We start from the raw sequence: 16,182 nt of genomic DNA, 5'->3' as shown, positions 1-16,182 counted from the left end.
CTTAAACAGAAGGAAGCCTCAGCACCAGCTTCTGAGCTGAAGGCTTTGATAGGCTCCCCCACACAGTACGGCAAGACCAGAGTAGCGAAAGAGTCTCCACCTACACAGTCTTTTGGATGGTTTTAAGGAACTCCTAAAAGGAGAAYTTCCGCTTTATGATCACAGCAGAAACACACTGTTGATCCTCGTGCAAGTTACCTGTGTGAAGTGAACATCTTATGTTTCATTCCTGTGAAAAGCTTAAACCTTCATGAATAGCTGAGAAGAGGACTGAAACTCACCCATTTCCAGGCCTCACCAATGGAATAAACATAAGGGTCAGCTGCAGTGTGGATCACCTCCTCACACTTACCTGCGGGCACTACAGAGAGATGTATCTTAAGCAACTGTTTGTGAACCTTACATTTTTTTGTAACAGCAACTGGAGTTTCTGAAAACAAAATGATCCAAGGTGAAAGTAATCTACCAGGGAGCAAGTTACCAGGACATCTGAAAGATCTGAAAATCCACTGTCTTGGATGGATATGGTTTACTAGCTGATGGCTTATTTTCTGAGCTGCACTACCCAACAGCCATACTGAGCCTTCTATAGCCTTCTCCATTCTCATTTGAGATTAGACAATTGATGAAGTAAATGATCCGACAAAAACATGAATAAATACTTTCCCTCTCATGGGGACATGACTGAAGGGGTAGATATTTCATAGAAGCTAGAAAGCTCAGTAATCTTCTGGCAAGTGGTTCAGGTATATTTTCAAGTCTGACTCAGACTTAAATTTGCCTTGTGACATTTTGCCTTTCTCTGTTCTTACCAACACTGTTCAGGACTGTGGCATCAAAAAGTTGTATTAGACTCATCATTCAGAATAATGCAGTGCTGAGAAAGAAAAACTGCAGAGACTCATTGTCACCCTTTGCTTCAATGAGCTTTATTTAGTTCTGTATTTTACAAGTGGGATCTGGATCCCCGAACCTCCCACTATCAACAGAACACAGAAGCCCAACTGCACAAAAGGAAGGGAGAATTCTGGGGTCAGGAGACAGCCTAGATAATTCATTTCCCCCCACGCAGTCAGAAATTCTTCCTCCTTTGCACAATGTGTGTCCCAGGCTAGCAGGTCTACCCCAGGAAAGGAATAAGAGACAAAGCTGGCTCTAAACACTCTTCCCTCCTTGTCTTCCCAACAAAAGAGGCTGCTCAATGCCAGACAGAGTAGTGGAATGGTTAAAGACAGGGAGTACATTAGGTTTTCAGTACCTCAACCAACCCACTAGCTCAAGAACTGGCCTGGTTACTCCCTCTTTCCTGAGAAAGATCCAGGAAAATCAGAGACCTAAAATGCTGAAGACTTACCTCCTTTCCTTTCCCCATCCAAAAGCCTTGTTCTCAAGCAGAGAGTAGGCTATGGACTCTGAGGGGGCTGAAGGAAAGCCAAGGAAAATTAGGGGCTACCTGAATCCCTGGGAATCTGGTGGCTACCCTGGTGCCCTCATTCATTTCCTCTGAGGTTCAGAGACCTGTTTGGAACAGTACACAAAGAGGTCCTCCCTCAGGGACTTGGAAGCAGCTAGGAATGTAGAACACACAGGTACTGTCATGAGGGTACACACCATTCCAGGGATGACCCAAACCACAAACAGGGCAAGACTCCCCCCAGTCAAGGCCCCAAGGGCTGGGGGAGCTGTGACTAGGCCCTGGCAGGGGAGAAGAGAGCTCCTGCAGCAGTACTGAGGTCTTGTAGGATTTTACTTCTTCTTCCTCTCCTGGGAACAGCGAGGGCAGAACCTGGTTTAAAGGAAAAACAAAAAACAGCATTTATGGCACAATAGCAACCTCCAACATACAGTCCCAAAGGACATTCTCCAATTCAAATTTCCTTCTTAAGAGGTCTAAGTGTGTATACAGTATTCTCTCTTCTACCACCCAGGACCTCCCCTTTCCAGAGACCTACAGACCCTCCAGAGTGCTTGCTTTTGCATCCACTCACCATTTTCCTCTTGGTTTTGTTGTCAGACCAACACAGGCAAAATGAAACCATTCGATGGAACACTGTTGGGGTGGAGAGCAGTAAATCAAAGAGTAATTTCCTTCTGAAATAACTTCTGAGACATCTGTTTCCCAGTACTTGATCTCATAAATTCCTAAATCCTTACACCAGTGACCTTAACTCATAGGATCAGTCGGAGTATGAAGAATCATACCCAGTCTGCACATTGTTAGTAAGAAGATCTCCCCTCCTTCCTTGTTAAATAGTGCCAAGAAAAAAGCCTGTCATTTTAGGGATAATCATGAAGAAAGATGCCCTTAGCAGGCCATGGCAAGTTACCCTTTTGCCCTTCAACATTATCAGAGCTAACCCCTCTTATTGTCACTGCTTGCCTGCTATCCAAGCAGGCAAGACGTTCTGCACAAGATTCTCTCCACCCTCCTCTCCCCTATTTTCATCTATGGCAGACTCTTACGTCTGGGTTGTCGCAGCCAATCATCTCGCCATAGGAGACCTGGTGGCAGAGGCAGTAAGTAGGCTCGTTAGGGTCCACAGGCATATCCAGCACATCCGAAGGGTGTACATTTCCAAAGGTCACGGAAGGCATCCCATACTCTGTGCTACTGCATGATGAGAATAAAGTAGGTCAACAAAGTAACCAGTGTGGTGCACCTTTATGTCTTCCAAAACAATGCCCTTGTTTACCACACACACTTCTTTGAGAATATACATTCATCTCCAATGCAGGGACCTGCCTTACCCTTCACGCCACACTCCTCTTCAAGAATTAAAAGGTTTCCTTGCTCTTGTTTCCCCAAAAGAAGGGACAGAAGGACATACAATGTGGTCTGGATGGGAATCAGATTCTTTACAGGCAAGCCTAGGCTAGACCTTCCTTGGTCTGATTCACGATGCTTCTCCTCGTTCACCCAAATCTACCCATCGCTTACGTGCGGACAAGTTTCAATTTCTTCTGGGCAGTCTTTGGTGCCTCCTCATCAGAGTTCTTCCCTTTAGAGCGAGCACGGGCAGCTTTCTTCTCTTTTTGGGCTCGGCCCTCTGGTAAGAGGAGAAAAAGGTGTTAAATCTGCTACCCAATAAAAATAAAACTTGATAGTAACAACTTCTCTGGCACTAAAACACACCCCTACTGCACTGACTTCGGGCTACGCACTGCATCTTTTTCTCTGGTGATACTGAACATGCTCACACCAGAAGAGCTCAGGTCACCTTCTTTTCACCTGTCCTTCAAATTTCAGATTAGCAGTCTTTGACTCATGTCATTCCAGTGCCTGCCTTCATCCCCACCACTTCCACAGTTGTTTTGTCTGCTTCCTGCATCAATCTGCAGCTTCATACTCACTCTTCTTGCCCTTGCTGGAAGAACTGTCATAGTCACTTGATTCTATCTGCTTCTCCTTCAGGTCAGCTTCAAAGCGGGCAAGGTCTGTGTCCAGTCGCCGGATGTGCTTATCCACCTGCAAAGATGACAGTGACCAGGAGTCACCACAGAACACAGCCCAGACAAACAAAGAAGAGGGGGTGTATCACTCACACAAAGAGCAGAGAAGTAAGAATGCATGCCGCCTAAAAGAGAGATAAGGCCCTTCCAAGTATGGARATTTTAGCAGAGCCCTTCACATGATAAGCACTAGACACTTCCCTTCATACCATCTCATAGGTCTGCATAGCCAGCTGAACCTTGTCATCCCCGAACTCCTTGCATTTCCCATAGGCCTCTTGGATCTGCTTGAGAAGCCCCAGTTTTTCCTCCGAAGACAAAGTCCGTGCATTGCTGATATATTCTGTGGCCAGTTTATCGATCTCTGACTTGAGGTCTGAAACAAGTTCACTGTTAAATACATAAATATACATACTTAAACACATACATACACACATGCACTACAGTGCCCTCTGTTAAGACAGATAGAAAGATCTGGGCAGCTGCAGGCTTTCCTGCCCTGAGATCCCAGTGATGAAGGCAAACGAAAGAAAAGCTCGTCAAGTTGCATGCTTCCTGCCTTGTCACAGAAATCATCTCTAGCCCTCACCTTCTGTTCTCTGATCCAGATCTCGCATGAGCTGAAAGTTTCTCTGCAATTCAAATGGCAGGTTCTCAATACCTGCAGAGAAAGGAGGAGATACAGAGAAGTCGGATTCACATCCAGGATGCCAATGCAGAAATAAAGCTAACTCAACTGATAAACACACAAGCAATTCCCAACATTAYTTCCTGGTGCGCATTAGTGGACCTCCATTTATTGTCAACTCTAAATCAGACAGTCTATAAAAATATGACACATTTAATTCAGGTGCACAGTTCTACAATACATATTAGTTAAGAGAAAAATGCTGCCATGCAGAAAGGGCTAAATTAAAAAAGCAGCAAAACAAAACTTATAATGAAGTCAGGCAACATAGCCATCTAAAAACTCTATTTAGTAACGAAAAAACAGCACAATAATTGGTACATAATGTTATTTAGTTATTTCTGTGCAAGGATGTCAAAACTGAAGTTGATCAAATGCTAATTCATTGTAACCTGAGTCAGTTTCAGTGCATCATTTTTACAGACCAGGGAAGGGAGACACTTTGTGGAGAGCCAAAGAACAAGTCTGAGAGAGCCCCACTGTCTCCTGCTCCTTGTCCTGCCTTCTGCACCATAATCTCAGTGGGATCTATGCAGTACCTGAAAGGATGGATTTCTGCTGTACATTGTAAATAACAAATTTGTTTGTAGGGTTTTGAACGAGCAATGAGAAGTTCCCCTAGCCATCATCAGATGCCCAACTGACAAGACTAATAAAACAATTTTCATTTTTTCATGCCTGCGTAATCAAACTGAGATCTAGCGTTGCTGCATTAACCTGAATTCCAAGCTTGGCTCTTGTCACCTTTATATTGAATAAAACATCTCTTGTAGGTTAAAAAAAAAAAAAAAGTGGCAGAAGCTCTTCAGAAACGGAACATAAGCATGTCTGCTTCCTGAACCCACTGTCTAACACATACAGACCATAAATGAAGGCGTCATAATCAAAGCTCTCTAACACATCAGTCCCAGCAACCCCAGGAGTGGTCTCTCTTTTCATTGCCAATTGTGTTTCCACTGTAAAGACATTTCCCCAAAAAGCAAATCAGCCAGCAAGGGAGCTCTGAATGGAAGAGACAGATCTGTACAAGTACCATACGCAGGCCATGAAATTTGTTCCTACAGAGGTAAAAACTACATTGTGTCTCATTAAGCTCAAAAGCCGTTTCCCTTTTACCTGATTTTTCCCCCTCCCACAAAGAGAATGTAGTAAGATACATACAAAATCTTTATAATYAATCAAGCTATTGCTTCAACACATTGTTGCCATTTCCATTTTAAATATCTGAGAAAAGCTCAGACAGCAGGTGCCCTTAAGTACTTAGATTGTTTCCATCATAGTCACACAGTATATACAGGCACCTCCCCTTCCCCTGCATTCAAGGACAGTTAACAGTGCAAAATCAAGTTCTCAAAAAATTAGGAAGCAGTAAAATGCTTCCTGCATATTCCWAAATTTGGTGCTTCCACATTTGCCCAGTACGACATACTTCATACAAGGTTCAAGCAGTCTGCTACCAGATTAGACCCCTAACGCTCCATAAAGCATCTCRTAAAACAATGGGGACACAGTTCCATGCAAATTTTCATTGCTTACAAAAGAAACTGACAGCAAGGATGAAATTCAGCTCTGGAATCACAAAATCTTTCCTTTTTCTTCCTGAAAACCCCAGCCTCATTGACACCAAACCTTTCAAATTTGTACAGCAAATAAAACATGGGTCATAAAGCAGCACACTACTTTTCACTCCTCTCCTGCAGCAAAGACAGGTATCCTCTAGAGGAAAAACAGCATCTGCTCTTTCACTGCAAATGTGTCAAATTTACACAGAGTTTATTAGCTCTAGAACATCATCAGTTGTTAGTTCTTGACTCTGTAATCCCTTTAAAAGAATTGGTGTAATTTTCTTTTTCTCCTCTAAGGAAAGTCACTAAAATCACAAMCTACATCATGTACAGTCACACTTTCCCCGCAGCAGGAGTAAAGCCCTTCTATTAACAGAATACCTGAGCAAACACAAACCCCAGGAGGATGGTATTCTCTAGGTGCAACAATCCTCAATGAGGTTACTGCCGTTTCACAGCAATTTTCTAACAGCGGGAGAAACCTCATCTAGAATTTGTTTCTGCTACAGAATCCAAAACAGACTATGCTCTAGCCTTTACAGATGTTACTTCAAAAATCTGYCACCATCTGTCACTAATGTTAGCATATACCCTCAACTGAAAAGTGTGTTTTCCCTTTGCATCTGTATCACAGCTTGTCTGGTGTCTCCCTTTCAGCCTGCCCTCCCTATCATCCCGAGTCTCTCTATTCCCAGTGTCTCCTCGCTTCRTTGCCAGGCCCTCGGTCAGGTCAATCTTTCTTTCGTGTTCTCATCTGCCTTCACTTGTGGAAAATTCACATCACAGGAGATAAATACTGTTCCCAGTGTATCTCAGCTGCCCAGCATAACTGCAGAGAGTGGCGTTACCAAGCTTTGATTCTCTAGCCTAGAACAGGCTCAGTACAGATAGTCATTAGATCATTTATCAGTCAAACACATATGAGCAATAATCCTCCAGAAGCTCATTAACTGGGCAGATTTCCACAGTTATTGCTGAGACAACCCCCTGCCATTTAGGTTCCTTTCCTGCTAAAAACACAGCAAAATTAGTTAAAAAAAAAAGAGAGAGAGAGAGAAAAAGCAAAGAAAACCAGTAAAGATGCACAAATCTATTACTGACTAGCATTTTGTAATAGTTTTGTCAATAACTTGGAGAAAACAAAAAAACTGTTAGCACAGTGGCTGCAATCAGAACAGTGATAGAGGTGCTTAGTCTGCTCCTCTGAAAGTGGAAAGGAGCAGAGTATCTCCTTACAATCATGATCCAGAGAATTTGGTAGGAACATAAAGCATAAGAYGACAAAACTCCAGCTGAGCAAGTTTTAACTGAGCAACTAACTACTCATACGGAAGGCAGTTTACCTCGGTATACAGAATTTTTCTAGCATTTGCAACTTAAGTCAAAACCTGTTGTCTATCCTTAAAAAGGCACACTTTCATCTCACACAATTTATCAGAGTGGTCAGAACACTGTTGAGATTGCTTGGCTTGTATTATGCTACCACACAAGATTATCCTAATAGGACTATTTATCATAAAAAAAAATCCTGTTTCCTCATTCTTACTAATGTAACACACTTTCCCTATCTTTCTCAAAGCATTCATATTATTTATGTAATTTTGTTTCCTCATGTATTTCTCCTTTTCCCTTTACAATTCATTTATTCTTTCTTCTTATAAGATGCATCTTAGCTTTTCTTGACTAAGTACTATTATCTAGAAAAAAGAAAAAGATAGTAATTCTTAGATTCTGAAAAGGATTGCAGGAAAAAATCTCACTGCTAAGAAAGCTTGCCCAGGATACCATATAGACCTCCTTGGTAGTCAGAGAATAGGCCAATGAAATGGAGTCACTTGGTCACATATAGACAGCAATTTTACAGAAAAATAAAAGCAATGGCCTCTCTGAACACAAACAGCATAGCAGTGTGAGAGGAAGGCGAGGACGGGGAACACACGTGCTGTGAAGAAAGCATTAGCAAAGCTAACAGCTTGGCTCARAGGGTTGAGTGGCACTAACACAACTATGCTATTTTGCACAGGTCCGCACAGAGCAATGTGCAGCCCCACCATGCCCAACGCATTTCTGCCATAGCATGATCATCCCATCCATGATTAGCATGTCTCACTGAGCTCTCCCTCCCCTTCCTTTTCTTTTTTCCCCATTTTTTTCTAAAGCTAAGAGGCAAGAGATACTTTCCTTCCTCTTCCCAATTCTCATCACTTCAGTCTCCCCATTTTTCACTTCTCTATTTTCCCCTTTTTTCATCCTTCCTTCCCCCATTCACATTCTCTTCTCATCACATGAAGTGCACATCCATAGCATGCTGTGTTCTCTCTTAAGAATCACAGAGACCCTGAATTCTCACTCTTCCAAAGTTAGAGCCTATCACCAGCTTCTTCCCCCAACAACTCTTCAACACGTACGTAGGATGTCGGTGCAGGCAACTGATACTTAAGCCACAGCTACTTATCTCAGATGTTAATTCTGACTCACACAGGCAAAGCACAAGCTCATGAGCCGAAGAAACTAAGCCACCTGATAACTTTCGCCATCCTTCATTCTAAGCTCTGCCATAATATCTATCTTTTAATAATACCAAATCAYGGGTTTGTATTGTGACAGGGTTCAAGAGTCCTAAAAAAAGAGATCCATTGTGCCAAGCACTGTACAAAGACATGGTGTCCTTCCCAAAACATCTATTCGCCTACTGTATTCAGACATATGCTTAAGTTTGTTAACAAAATAGGAAAATGTTTTGAAACAAAAATCACAGTTGCTTTATTAAACAGTACAGATTCCAACAATTTAAACACAACATTGCTAAAAGTAATTAAAAAATTCTGCTTGTGACAGACAAGTAAAACAAGAGTTCTTCACACGCTTAAGATAGGAAATTGTCAGGGATTTTGTGAGGGAAGCAGACAATTTTTTGGCACTACAATTTTCAAAATTTTCTAGCACAAAGCATACTGCATTGGCTGATGGCAAACTTCAGCAACTTCCTTGTTCTCTCACTGCAGAGAGGCATGTATTACATGACCCTCTAACCCTCCTTTTAGATAGTATAAGCCTTTAAAAGAGCTGCTTCCACTCTGTCCTGATTGTTTATCTTCCTATTCAGACCAGTCTTTCTGGAGCTCACTGAAATTGGTGCACCTTTCTCTGCATTCATAAGTGGCTCAGCACTAGTGGTGTATGCAGTCTAACAACTAACATTGTCCTCCAAACCACCTCTCTAAGAGCTAATACTATCTACAGTTTAAAAATTCAGTACTCAGCAGCACAGCTGATTGGATTGCCAAAGGCCACCCAAGAACTCTGTGGTCATATCACATATCCCAAGTCCTGGGCCAGTGTACAACACACCTTGGTGGTCTAGTGCATCAACTTCAGGTGCTGGCCAAAGAAACAAGTATCAGTCAGTAACAGTGGTCAATATAATCACCATAGAAACCTAATAATATTCCCCCAAAGACAGTGTACACTTGGAGAGGGGCGATTCTTTTGGAAATGTTCTCATCACATCAGTTCAATACTATAGCACCCACAGCCAAGACAGTAGACAATGAAGTTAATTTCAGTAAAGGGATCTTTATTGCTACATTAAAGATCAACTTTGATTTCAGAAGTTTGGGAGATTGACATGTTAAATAAGTCTTATAATTCCATCTGCATCACTGCAGGCATTTCCAGTCTAACTCTGACACAACTCCCAAGGGCACTGGCCACCACCAGAGAGACCGCAGGACTTTTCCCCAAAATATCAGATCAGATTTGCTGATGGATAAGCGAAGAAATATGGAGGAAATGCAGTATGCTTTGTCTCGTTAAGCCATTTTGTATCAGTTCCAATAATAACATCAGCCAACAACAAAACCAAATTTAAATGAACTGGTCATCAACAATAATAACTATATTAAACAAATATATTATAAATGTGAATTGTGCTAGTAGCTTTCATGCAGAAACTAATGATGTCTATGAAGCATCAAATCCTCTTCTCTGCACGAGATTTTGCAGTTTTACGTGGATTGGTCTTATAGGTGCAACTAATCCAAAGCTTCAATAAGGTGAAAGAGATCTTTCACAACACTAATATGATGATCAATACAGAAACAAGTTATTAAGAGATATACCTAAAATACGATGTGAGAAACCTTATAGGGAAGAACAGGAAGGTATGGCCACATGCTACATAGGGGAGGGATAAGAGCAATGACAGAAGGTGAAGTGAGAGACAAAAGAGCTACAGGGGAATTTGGAAGGTAACTAGGTGTAACAGAACCAGAAAGTAATCAAGTGCTAGCCTACAGCAAGTTCAGATATCGCAGCTATGTTCCCTGAGAATAATAGAAAGACAATACACATCACACCCTCAGTTGATGAAGTTACACCGGGGGGAAGCCTGACAGATGCAACTACAGTTAAAGAATAATGCTATTTTACTGGGTTAATTAATGTTCAGGAATGAAAGGACATTGCTGTACCGGTTGAAGGGGAAGGAAGATGACTTTCAAGGGAGTCCATACTGCTAGTGGCGCTCTAAGCTCCTGCTGGCATAAGTATTCTAGTATTGGCAAGCCCTGAACTGGTGCATCTCTATATGCCTATTGACATAAGCAAACAAGCAGCAAAGGAAGCTGATGCCTCCCTAATCAGCATAAAAAGGGAGGGAAAACCCCAAAGAAACACAATGACTTCACAATACCGTGTTAACTTACCAGCTGAGGACTCCTCATCTAAGTCTGTTGTCTCCATCATCCTCTTCACTGAGGCAGATATGTCCTAGTGTCTGCTCCTGGAACAGGTCCTGACTGGTGGCCTCCAAGACAATGGAATGAATATCAAGCAGCCATCTGAGTAGACAGGCCAGTGACATCCTTCTGCTTCTCAAGCTCACCAAGATTATCAGCACTATGTTGATGACTCTCCCAAGTGTTTAGATATGTTAGTGTTAGACCAAACGTAGGCTGACTGTTCCTCAGAGGTTCAAGAAGGGGGAAGCTGGAAGCATTATTATTTTGTCACCATAACTTACTAACATTTTATACTGATATATTCAATATCAGACCAGTTCAACCATATGTTTAAATAGGCATTTGAATTTCCTTCCAGTGTGGCATGCACATCCCAAATGGAACAACAAGTGTTCCATATTCAAAAAGGCAAATAAAGCAACAATCTCATTGTTCCAGGCAGGAACATGCATGATGGACAGTGATGGGTGGAACCAGCAAAGAAGGTGCTACTTCACTGCTTCAAAAAGCATACTCACAAATACGACCTTTGTGTTCACCATAGCTATCTGAGCAACTGGGCAGACATCAGCAGCAGCAGAGCATAGAAAAGTGAGCAAGGAGGTCAATTCATAATTTCAGGCACTAGACAGTTGAGGAGAACTACATTCCTCAGTTATATTGTCACAAAAGGCAATTTTTTTTTGGTGTCACTATGCATACTTACTTTACTCTGACACCTACTCAATGGGTAAACAGGGAAGCGTGGGTGGAAGAAAACAGATATGATTGCACAGCAATTCCCTCTACTATAAAGACAATCTCTACACTGGTAACACTTTCAGATACAAACATAGACTTGCTGTAGACTATYTGGGACTATTTTCTAAATGTACGTACTTCAGTGATGCCTACAACCAAGAAGTTCTACAATCCTCAAGGCATCTAAACGCTAAAGAAATCCCAGCTATTTGTAACTTATCTCTAGAAAAACTATACTAGCCACTCTTCCTTTTGCCTCTTCACCATACTTCTAACCCAATAGGGGAACAAATACTGAGCCAAGCACTGGAACACAAGTTTGAGCAAGCACAAACTCCTCTAATGAGTCTTCAAGTACATTCAATGCTCTCAACACAAAATACTATTATTTTTTCTTTATTCTTTTACTCTATTCCCTTCTACATCTCTCTTAACTCCTTTGCAGTCATGGTTTCCCCCTTGCTAAACTTGCACGGCTTTCTTAGCATGAGTGAAAGCACTTCGGTATCGTTTCCTCCCCTCTTAGAAGCAGACATAAAATGATTTAGAGACCTTAAAACATAGACTAGAAGGAGGATAATATTTGAGAAGGAGATGAAAATCTTTTCATGTTTACCTTCAGACAATAATGAGAACTGAAAAAAGAGAGAAGCTCAAATAAAAACCATTCAGGAAGAAGAGAACTGGAACAGCAAACATTCCTCCTCCCCTTCTCTAAATCAATTGGCTCAGTATTATCATCGAAGGGGCACCTTCRCTATGAGGAAGGAAGTGCTCAGTGTAGACAAAATATGGCATTCCTCTGAGAAGGTTCCATACATACAGARTATCCATATTTTTCTGCTGCAAAAATGCCTGCTAGGGGCATAACACATTTCAGACAAAAAAAGCTTTGTAATTAACAGTTTAGAGCAAAGTCAAAGGCATATGTAATCCTAGGTCTAAATCTTGTATCAAATTGCAGCAAGGAGTAGAAAGCTACTGAAATACAAGAGATGAGAAATTGTTGAACATTTTATTTAAAAAAAATCGTTAACTTGCTATTCCACAAAAATGTCCTGAAAAGGATTTTAGAGGCGCAAAGTAGAGTTATGAACTGAAATAACTAAGGCTGTACATGCAGCTTTGTCAGACCGCTTCTGAATTTTAACATATATTCCTTAACTACCTAACCACATGAGATTTGCCATACAAAGTAGTTTTCATACCAAGTGACTGAGCAGTGATTCAATGTTTTATTTTATCCTCTTTGTTCAGTACCGACTCATACATACACTATCCCAAAACTGATTTGGTAATAAACTTTTCAAGGTGTTTATCACTGCAATATTAGAATGCTTTTTCACAGCACACCTGTACAGTTGCCCACTTCCCTTACCAATAAAATGAATAACTGAGGTAAAGAGGTTAAGGCTAAAGAGGCCAGCTAATTACATGCATCCCATTTGAAATATCTAAAAATGCTATACAGCTTAGCTTTCCAGAATTATCTGTTCAAAGCAGAGACTTCAATTGCAGCTATGAGCACTCTGAACATCTGGTCCTCTGACTACAAATTTTCACTGAGAATTTGAGATGCACAATCTGTGCRAGGAGAACCTGTAAAAAACATGACCTCAAAATAAATGCAAACATCAAACTCACTCTGTCAGAGTAGCATTGAACTGCCTCAATCATGAGATCACCTTTTCTCTTCCTACAAAATCTTCACTTAATTCATTATAGACCTTTCTTTCTTCAAGGAATGGAAGAGGATGTCTACAAAAAACCGCCCTCTTTTTTTCATCAYACTCCTCATTCATTCCCTGAGCAGATCCAGCCAGTAAACCATATGAAAGAGAAACTCTGTGGGAGAAAAAAAAAATCAACTGAAATTTGTGTCTACATTAGCACTAAAAAGTTAAAAGAATTCCATTCTGACAGATAAATGCAAATATTAGACATTTTTAAAAGAACTGAACAAAGATCCCAGACTAYTTATTTGTATCAAATTTCAGCAAATTTTGGAACATTAGTGAATTTCTTAAGGACTTTTTTCTAAACATTATTTTAGTGTTTAAAAAAAGAAGGGAAGGAAGGTATGAGGGGGAAACAGAACTTTGTCAGGCAGACATAAATCCAGGGAAGAAAAATGGAAGAGCTGATCTGAGATCATCTCAAAGAATTAAATGACGCTGGCAGCACAGATTAAATGGGAAAAAAATCTTGCCCAACTTAACTTTTTTTGATAAAGATATAAAGTTAATCAGTAGAAGTTTTAATTTATTAAACTACAACTTATAGCAAAAACTTGAGCGGGTATCAGAAAGAATCTTGCAAACTAGAACGATAAAAAAATGAACATGAGATACAGTAAAATGAATTTAAATTGCCACATAACAAGGCTTCAGAGAGGAAGGCATTATAGAGAACTATCACCAGTGGCTGCATCACTTCTGCAAATTTCACATGAAGCAGTTTTTGATCCAACAGAAGAAAAAAGTTACTGATCACTTGTAAATGAAGTATACACTGGAAAAAATGAGAATGAAAGGAACAAACTAATAGGACAACAAGATACAGCCTGAATGGAAACAGATACTTTCCATGAAGTCTTACGCAGGGCAATACATTTAGGAATGAACAATAAGAGTGGTGGATACAGGACGCTGTACCATATTTCTGAAAAGCAGTGAGATTTGATTATCATGGTAGATAATTACCTGAACATGAGYTCCCAGCTGAAACACAACAGTGAACAGGGATAAGGGTATACCCAACAGAAGAATGATAATCTGATTTCTTTAGTTAGCACTATGAAGACTGGTAATAAAGGGCTGTACACATTTTCAGAGAGTCAGAAATTCAAGCAGAATGTCAAAAGATTAGAGAAGGCTTAGAGAAGAACAAGGCTAATTAGAAAACTGAAAAATATGTTATCACGGGAGGGTTTTTTTTTTTTTTGCCAAGTTAAGATTTAATTAATTACAATCTACACAAGGAAGAAACTTTTTATGAAGAGACACTTCAGTTTGATAGGTAAAAGGCAAAACAGGTGCAACAACTGAATATCAGAGCTATGAAAATTGAGACAAAAGTCGTAAAACCTAATTTAGCAGACTAACTTACCAAGGACTGAGAAGGATTCTCTTTGACCGGAAGTATTAAAATCAATATGATTAGATTTTCTAAAAGATAAACTCTAGCTTAAGTACAAGTGTCTTACAATTAGCTAACAAAGGGAATTAACATTGCGTATAGGACACCAGACAAAATAATCCACAACAGCCTTAAGAACTCTAGAAGTATGCAGAAAAGGCTAAGTCGATGCTGTGAAGGTTACTTCGTTTTTCCTAACATCTTCATAGCCATTGTTTTTAAATACACTTAGATTGAGCGCATTTTTTTAGAGCAAAACACACATTAAAGCATGATATTCCACATCACCACATTGATATCAATATGCAACAGGATGATAAACTACCTCGATTGTAGGACAACACTCATATTAGCTGAGCGAGAAAAYAATATCTTGTAATTTTCTCTGCATGGTTGCACTAGAGGGAAACAGAGTAGTTTTCAGTGGTTTCATGGATTTTAGCTGTCAGTGACAATGAGATCCAAAAGCGTTTGGCTTTGATGGGAGCACTCTCTAGCCACCATGCTCATCTACAGCTTCCTGTCTTTCCAGCTTGATATTTATTAGACCAATGATATCTGTCATACCTTTCAACATTCAACATTGCATCTTCCTCATCCCTGCCTTCTGATTCTACATCTCAGTTTTTCATTCCTTTATCTTCACGCTCTAGGCTCCTACTCAGAAAATGCTTGTTTTCTCATTAGGAGAAATTAACATTTCTCATTGTTTTCTCCCTATGCATTTATGCCTTATTCTATCTGCTTCTTTCCCCTCTTATGCAGCCCGCAGCTGTTCCAATCCTCCCATCTCCAAGGCATCTTCGCTCAGAAGCCTCAGCCAAACACAGTCACCCATAAAAGAATGRGAAGAGCAGAAAAAGATACACCTCTGCTCAACCAGTCCTTGCTCTTCCCTAGCAGTCTGCCTTCTCACCAGCATTTCTTCCTGCCTTTTACATCCCTCTTCCTCACAGTACTGGACTGATGTTCCTGCCTGTTCACTTCCAGCTTCTTCTTTTGAGCTTCCGTCATAGCTTCATTTCTTCTGATTCTTGAATGTTCTTAAATTAATTTACACAGCTTTTTCCCCCCACCTAATGACAAAAGGGGCATTGAAGTTAAATAAGAATAAACCCTGGGTTTCCATTTCAACACCATCTCAGCCTGTTTCCTAATGGCAATTGGTTCTGAATACCCAACCTGAAAGCTCCACAGTTTCCAATCATATTCAGACAGATGACAAGATACTTAACTTGAGCAAATGTCACAAAGTAAAAAACAYGCTGCCGCTAGTACTGTGCTTTTAAAATGCTGCCCATCACCACCCTTGCTGACGCCAAAGGACTAGGTCAGAAAGAAAAAGTAAAAATAACGTTCATCAAAGAACGGGTCACCAAATCTTAACACATTAACACATTTTTTCAGGAACAACTAATCCGGTTTGTTTATTTGACTATTTTAAGAACAAGTAGGGGGAAAAAATGCATTCAGAGTCTTATTCCCTCAAGGACAGAGTTTGACAAAGTTATAAGCAACTTAAAGCAAGACAATGTCATGGGAAGGCTTGGAGAATGCTACCAACTCTGTTAGCACATGTATAGCTCTTCTTCGACCAGCAAAACGAGATTGTGCTTTAATACACCGTAAATAAAGGAAGCCGATGTAACCATCTCCCTACAGATTACACTCGCTTTATCTCCTCAGTACCACGGCATCGTTTGTCGAAGGGAACAGCCAAGCTGCTGCTTCTGAAAAGCGGCTCCAAGAGCCCCTCAGCCCTTTCCCCAGGACAAGCCAGGCGGCGGCGGCAGCACCGCAGGCCGGGGCGCGGGCAGCGGGCTGCCGCGGCCGAGCCCTGCCCGCGCCGGAGGGGCAG

At 40.9% G+C, this 16,182-nt stretch overlaps 1 protein-coding gene across 5 annotated transcripts in view; it reads right to left on the bottom strand.

The window, feature by feature from the left end:
- Positions 1–904: 904 nt before the first annotated feature.
- ING4 (inhibitor of growth family member 4) overlaps positions 905–16,182 on the bottom strand; it is a 15,647-nt gene continuing 369 nt past the window's right edge. Inside the window, exons 2-10 of one of the 5 annotated variants that reach the window (XM_085324582.1) lie at positions 12,831–13,031; positions 10,410–10,692; positions 4,040–4,111; positions 3,660–3,826; positions 3,352–3,466; positions 2,939–3,047; positions 2,464–2,611; positions 1,989–2,050; positions 905–1,786 (exon numbers count right to left, since the gene is read on the bottom strand). In XM_085324582.1, coding sequence (XP_085180708.1) covers positions 1,747–1,786; positions 1,989–2,050; positions 2,464–2,611; positions 2,939–3,047; positions 3,352–3,466; positions 3,660–3,826; positions 4,040–4,111; positions 10,410–10,449 — 753 coding nt within the window. In that variant the 5' untranslated portion in view covers positions 10,450–10,692; positions 12,831–13,031 and the 3' untranslated portion in view covers positions 905–1,746. The remainder of the gene's footprint in view (positions 1,787–1,988; positions 2,051–2,463; positions 2,612–2,938; positions 3,048–3,351; positions 3,467–3,659; positions 3,827–4,039; positions 4,112–10,409; positions 10,693–12,830; positions 13,032–16,182) is intronic. The other 4 variants (XM_085324584.1, XM_085324583.1, XM_085324581.1 and 1 more) reach the window with 4 other exon arrangements.

The sequence above is a fragment of the Rhea americana genome, unplaced genomic scaffold, assembly GCF_003343005.1.
Source record: "Rhea americana isolate MKP2758 unplaced genomic scaffold, rheAme1 scaffold_92, whole genome shotgun sequence".
Classification (NCBI taxonomy): domain Eukaryota; kingdom Metazoa; phylum Chordata; class Aves; order Rheiformes; family Rheidae; genus Rhea; species Rhea americana.
The sequence above is the reverse complement of the archived record's forward strand: the minus strand, read 5'-3'. Positions and strand labels throughout refer to the sequence as shown.